Source organism: Hypomesus nipponensis, chromosome 14 (assembly GCF_054491055.1).
Source record: "Hypomesus nipponensis isolate SF chromosome 14, ASM5449105v1, whole genome shotgun sequence".
NCBI lineage: Eukaryota > Metazoa > Chordata > Actinopteri > Osmeriformes > Osmeridae > Hypomesus > Hypomesus nipponensis.
Genome location: NC_140374.1, coordinates 883,261 through 890,000, shown reverse-complemented (window position 1 = coordinate 890,000; position 6,740 = coordinate 883,261). Strand labels below are relative to the sequence as shown.

The 6,740-nt window shown below is 45.3% G+C and overlaps 1 protein-coding gene across 1 annotated transcript in view; it reads left to right on the top strand.

Annotated features, from left to right (window-relative positions):
* Window positions 1-4,489, top strand: part of dgkzb (diacylglycerol kinase, zeta b) — a 15,015-nt gene extending 10,526 nt beyond the window's left edge. Inside the window, exons 25-33 of the mRNA XM_084672541.1 lie at window positions 6-202; window positions 564-665; window positions 1,373-1,441; window positions 1,592-1,626; window positions 1,732-1,775; window positions 1,871-1,991; window positions 2,085-2,121; window positions 2,273-2,372; window positions 3,004-4,489. Of these exons, the coding sequence (XP_084528667.1) occupies window positions 6-202; window positions 564-665; window positions 1,373-1,441; window positions 1,592-1,626; window positions 1,732-1,775; window positions 1,871-1,991; window positions 2,085-2,121; window positions 2,273-2,372; window positions 3,004-3,120 (822 nt within the window). The 3' untranslated portion in view covers window positions 3,121-4,489. The remainder of the gene's footprint in view (window positions 1-5; window positions 203-563; window positions 666-1,372; window positions 1,442-1,591; window positions 1,627-1,731; window positions 1,776-1,870; window positions 1,992-2,084; window positions 2,122-2,272; window positions 2,373-3,003) is intronic.
* The last annotated feature ends 2,251 nt before the right edge of the window (window positions 4,490-6,740 follow it).

Here is a 6,740-nt window from a genome sequence, read left to right as displayed (position 1 = left end):
CTCAGGAGCACCTAAACTACGTGACAGAGATCTCCCAGGACGAGCTGTTCATCCTGGACCCTGAGCTGGTGCTGAAGGAGACAGTGGGCACGTCTCCAGGCATGCCTGACCTGGTGGACTCTTACGGGGAGGCCCAGGCCGACGCCCAGCAGTTCGCCTTCCCTTCCTCCTCCTCCTCCCCCATCTCCTCTCCTGGACCACGGTGAGAAGGGCAGGCAGACAGACAGGCAGACACATATAGACCAGACAGACATGCAGACACATATAGACCAGTCAGACATGCAGACACGTATAGACCAAACAGACATGCAGACAGGCAGAAACAGACTCTCTTTCTCTCTCTCTCTCTCTCTCTCTCTCTCTCTCTCTCTCTCTCTCTCTCTCTCTCTCTCTCTCTCTCTCTCTCTCTCTCTCTCTCTCTCTCTCTCTCTCTCTCTCTCTCTCTCTCTCTCTCGTTCCTCCCTCTCTCTCTCTCTCTCTCTCTCTCTTTGTCTCTCTCTCGTCTCTCTCTCTCTCTCCCTCCCTGTCATCTTCATCATTTCTCCCTTCTCCTCTCTTGACAGGGCGAGGGATTCTCAGAGGAAGAGAGTTTCCAGTGACAGCTCTGTGATCGAGACTCTGGCCTACGGCGGCTCCCAGGCCTCCTCCAAGACAGGCCTCTGCAGGTCAGCCTCGCATCCAGCCCCAGCCTCACATCCAGCCCCCAGCCTCACATCAAGGCCCGACCTCACATCCAGCCCCCAGCCTCACATCCAGCCCCAGCCTCGCATCCAGCCCCCAGCCTCACATCCAGCCCCCAGCCTCACATCCAGCCCCCAGCCTCACATCCAGCCCCCAGCCTCACATCCAGCCCCCAGCCTCACATCCAGCCCCCAGCCTCACATCCAGCCCCAGCCTCACATCCAGCCCCAGCCTCACATCCAGCCCTGGTCTCACATCCAACCCCAGCCTCACATCCAGCCCCGGCCTCACATCCAGCCCCAGCCTCACATCCAGCCCCAGCCTCACATCCAGCCCTGGTCTCACATCCAACCCCAGCCTCACATCCAGCCCCGGCCTCACATCCAGCCCCGGCCTTGTGTCCATCCCTCAGCCTTGCTCGCCACCAAACAATGTGCTATTAACTGTGGTGTTTAGGGCTTCTTATCTGCTCATAATTCAAAATCCTCATGACTCATTCTGCTAATCGTCTGATACTGATGAGGGTAATCAGCACATGGAGATGCTGCAGTCTGAGGAATGTAGGCTTCCATGATCAGCGGAGGAGTCATCACTCTGCTTCCTGCTTCCTCACACTGTCTGTTCACACCTTGACTCTGTCTTTCCTGCTCCGTGTGGCTTCTGTCTTTGTTTCCTCATCTTTCACGCCAAGGAGAGGGGCGAAGGTTGTCAGTGTTCATCGGTCCAACACAACGTTAGCCAATTTCAAACCCTTGGCTAGGTATGCTTCTTGGTGTCGCACACTCATTGCTCTTCTTTTCCATGCTTGGTGGGGATGTAAGGTAGCCCTTTAACCATCTAAATTAAGTCAATCAAGTTTCTAAATATCTTCATTTCAATGACCTGTTTATAAATATCTCTTTACTCCCAGTTCCGAAAGCACTGCCTCAAGCGACCCAGAAAAAGGTAAAGATCTTGTTTTTGGTTCCTCCTTACCGGCAGACTACAAGGATGTATGAACTGATGTGTCTAATGTGCTGGTAATGTAACAGTTCACCGTTGTTTTGCCAGTTTCAGAGTTGATGGAGTGTGTGAAGTCAGAAGACCTTCACAGGGTAAGTCAAAAGATTATTATTCTTATTTAATAATGGATGAGTGGTGAAAGCCTTAGTTTGTGTAACTTAGGCTAGTGACACAGTACCTTCCTCAGCTCAGGGAGCTGCACCAGGAGGGGGCCGACATGGCGGTCCAGGACAGCCTGGGGGCCACGTTACTCCACTATGCAGTGAGCTTGGGCAACAAGGAGATTGTCAAGTACATCATAGACAACGGTACGACAACGTCCTCAAAGTCTCCATATTCAATCATGCACATTAATGATGGCTTTACTAAAGTATGACATTTTTTCCTTTGTTAATGTGCAGCTCCTACAAGCCACCTGGATGTTCCAGAGAGGGAGACGTGAGTCATTCTTGTCTGATTTGGGTTTGAAGTAATAAAGATTGAAGACCTGGTAGTGGTTTGACCTGGTCGTGTTTTGTGTGTGTGTATGCACGTGTGTGTTCACGCCCCCGTGTGTGTGTGTGTGTGTGTGTGTGCGCGCGTCATGAAGAGGGGAGACCGCCCTTCACAAAGCAGCCACGGCGTGTGAGAGAACCATCTGCCACTACCTGGTGGAGGCTGGAGCATCTCTCATGAAGACAAACCTGCAGGTGGGCCTCAGCTAGCAGCTAGCCTCTGCTAGCATCTAGCAGCTAGCCTCTGCTAGCATCTAGCAGCTAGCCTCGGTACCCACAGCTAGCACTTAACCTCTGCACCCACAGCTAGCACTTAGCTTCTCCCCACAGCTAGCAGCATAATCACTAACTATTCAACTAGAGCTAATTGTTAGCATTGCTAGGTTAGGTCCAGTAAAAAGAAACTCATTTTTTAGAGACTTGCAGTCTGTGTGTAATGATGATTAATGCCTGGTGTCAGTGAGTCATGCAGCCCTGCAGGACCCCTGGCCTGATTCATAGATCCTCTGTAGCTTTAGTAACCTGTCACCATGGTGAAGTCACGGGTGACCAGAAACATCACATCACTGGAAAGAATTCTTCCAGACAATTAAAAACGATTCATGTTTTGATTCATTCTATTTTGTATTGGAGAGGACAGTTCAGGCTCAGCTGATTTCACCGACTGAACTTTTACAAGGTTCTCAGTGTCCTCTCTCTCTCTTTCTCTCACTCTCTCTTCTCTTCTGTAATTTTTTCAACTGCTCATTCTGTCCCAAACCCTTCCTATCATTCCCCCCCCCCTCCCTCGTCTCGTCTCGTTCCCTCCCTCCTCCTGTCCTCCCAGGGTGAGACACCTAAGCAGCAAGCAGAGAAGGCAGAGGACCAGGAGCTGGCGGAGTACCTGGAGAACCGTCAGCACTACCAGATGATCCAGAGAGAAGACCAGGAGACTGCTGTCTAACTCACACACACACGTACACACACACCCTCTCTTTTTCACACATATACACACAAGTACAAGGACACACACCATCTTCCTCCTCTCAGCCGAACCATCCTTCTCCAGATGGAAGCTGTTGAACAGGGTTCCTGAGGTCCCTTCTGGGTCTACATGCCAGACTGCCAGGCTGCTATAATAGACAAACAGCTACAATGATCTGGTGTCACACTCAGGAACACTGTTCCCTCAGTGGAGGTGGATGTGTGGGGGCAGGTGAGGGTGGGTGGACCTTGTGCTTTTCCCTCTTCTCCAAAACGGGCCCAAGTCTGCAACTGAACTGCAGAGCACACAGCAAGCGAATGTACATTGACACACGTGAAAACATGTTTGGGGGGATTATTTTCAGGGCTAGAATAAGCGTATTTGAATGTGGCTTTTATCGACTTCCCAATATGCAATGACAAAATATCTTAAGGAATGTAGAGATTTGGATGGCGTCATTGAAAGGGATCGAGGTGGTTCTTCAGTAGCTAGGCAGGCAGGATTTTATTGTCGTAAGTGTGGGCTTGAGCTGACGGCTCCTAGATTTTCTTATGAATTTTAGTGACTTATGGATGTATTTACTCGAAGGACAGTGTTCAGGATATTTAACTTTTAAAAGTATGTTTATCACTGAATTTGAGATATTTATGATAATACTATACTATTTATAACGATAAGCTTTCATATTTGCTTATGATCAAATGAAAACAACAAGCCTCCGAGTGCAACAAAACAAGCAGTTTTTATCTTCACTGCTGCCACTCTTCCTGCTTCAGTGCTGTGTTTCTTTGTGGCTTCGACCTTTGTTCACGGCGTTACATTATACAGTTTCCAAATATTTATATACAGCTTTGAAATATTTTTCTGTAATCAGTCTTTGTTTGTTACATAAAATGTAAATTTAATGTATTTTTCCAAATGTGAATTTGGCAATGTAAACTGTAAATACCTCCATATAAACATCGTGGAAGGGATCTTTGGTGTAGAAATGCACTGGTTTAGCGTGGATGGTTAACAAGATCCTGACCTTGCTGGCTGGACAATGGAAAGTAATCCCTGTTTCTGCCAAAGCAACGATGCCGTTTGTTCTGTTACACCATGATGAATCCTGCAACGATGCCGTTTGTTCTGTTACACCATGATGAATCCTGCAACGATGCCGTTTGTTCTGTTACACCATGATGAATCCTGCAACGATGCCGTTTGTTCTGTTACACCATGATGAATCCTGCAACTGCAGACCTACTTTTGTGGTTAAATGTGTCTCATGTAGATTTCATTCTTTTTTTTAAGAGATGGGGTGAAATGAGTTAGCAATAACAATGACCCATTAAAAAGAGAAAGTCCATTGTCCCTTTCGTCCCTTAATAGATGAATATAATTGTTAGCACTAACTACTGCACTTGCCATCCAATGATTTCAGATTAGATTTGGGGTGACTGTGAACATCTGGTGGGATAAATGTTTTATGCCAAAGTTCAGTAAGTGACCCTTTACATAGGTTTGTATCTTGTGGTTTAACAAAATGTATCAAACTAAATCTGTTTTTAATGGCTCATCGTTACAACTACTGTCTGTTATTTCCATAATTAAGTGTCTTTCAAATATTAGTCAGTTTACATGATAATTTTGTGTTGAAATGTGGGGGAACTTATGTGAACACTGTTTTAAAGATTGTGTGCAACCTAAAGTATCCAACATCAGTTTACTTTTTTGTGTAAAATGTTACGTATTATTGAAAACATTGCTTGACTTTAGTGAAATGTAGATGGATATTTATCAAACTACTTGCTATAACTGGCTCGGTTTAGCTTTGTAAGGGGCTATAACAACAATTAGTTGTCTGTATTATCAATGCTTTGTTTTTGAGTTGCTGTGCAATTCAGGGTTTGAGAATTTGCATTTGAAGAAGTGTGCTGAGTGCTAACACAGATGTCTGAATGACTGCTCTGCTCTGTTCAAACCTAGTCCTTGGAATCATAGAGATTTCATCAATGAAGTTTTGTACTTATGATGAACAACCAAAATAAAGGACAGGTCTGTATCAATTGTAAAAAAAAAAAAAAAATTAGTTGTACTGTATAGTTCTTCTAGCCTGTTTGTTACTGTGTATTTGAAGAAAAATAAACATATAAAATTGACTTCTCGTGTTTCATTTGACTTTTGTGTCAAACTTTATTTGAGAGCATTTGATAACATTTAACACACCACAAAAAGCTCCCTTTCCTTACATCGCTACATTAAGGATACATCAACTTGTACTAGGCCAGTGAGATCATCAAACACTGGCTGTTGCAGTTTGAATACATTCCTTGTTTGTGGAAGTGTTGGGTCCCCTGCTCTGCGCCTGGTCTTTCCAGCGCTGGGAGAGGAGACGACTTTGTGGAGCCCAGCAGGAGACCACTTCCTTCATGTGACTTTTCCCAGCTGCAGACTCCAACAGCAACAGAATAACAATGGCTGCCACGCATGACTGATCCATTTTAGCATGGGGAGGGAGCTGACAACTTTGGGTGGTGGTGGTATTAAGCTGCCCCCACAAACAATGGCTGACGAACGGCTACAAGAAAAATATCGTTGTTTGTTGTTGAAAGTATTAAGAAATGTCAGGGTATCTTTCTGTACATATTTCGTCTGTTATTCTTTTCTTGGAGGGTGCAGAGAACACTTTAGGGGATTAATTGAGGAAAATTGGACAAATGATTTGTTGGTTTAGTTATTGATAACATCTGAGCACTGAGGCCGAACACTGAGACCAGACACTTGGCATCTGAACATCTCTCCCTGCACCATTAGCTCTCCAGTGATGTCATGGGGAGATCAGGTGGTTTTGTCCCTGTACTCTGAAGACAGGTCTTGGTGCTGCTGTCGTCACAGAGGACATCAGTACAAACACTCGTGATCTTCTGCTGTGCTCTCCAGAAGCTCTGTGGGAACTTTGCTCTGGAAAAAAGAGTCGGATGAATACAATGTCAACATAAGCCTGTATCAGAGGGGGGTCAGATGGCTGAGCGGTTAGGGAGTTGGGCTATGAATCAGAAGGATGTTGGTTCGAATCCCGGCCTTGCAAAATCACGTTGTGTCCTTGGGCAAGGCACTTCACCCTACTTGCCTCGGGGAGAATGTCCCTGTAATTACTATAAGTCACTCTGGATAAGAGCGTCTGCTAAATAACTAAATGTAATGTAAAGCAGAGAGAACCAATCTGCCTGTACAGTGTACAACAGTATAATAACAACATAACAGTGTAACAACAGTGTAATAACAACATAACAGTGTAACAACAGTATAATAACAGTGTACAACAGTGTAATAACAACATAGTGTAATAACAGTTACATAAAGGCTCTCCAGTCACTATTGCACACTGCAGCAGCCCTATTGCACTCTCCTATTTTATATTGTACAGTATTGTTTAGAACTGTTTAGAAGGCACTTTACCCTACTTGCCTCAAGGGGAATGTCCCTGTACTTACTGTAAGTCACTCTGGATAAGAGCCTCCACTAAATGACTACATGTAAATGTAAAATGTAACGTTTATTGTATGCACCTGCCCACCAAAGCAAATTAATCGTTTTTGAACACTTACTTGGCGAAT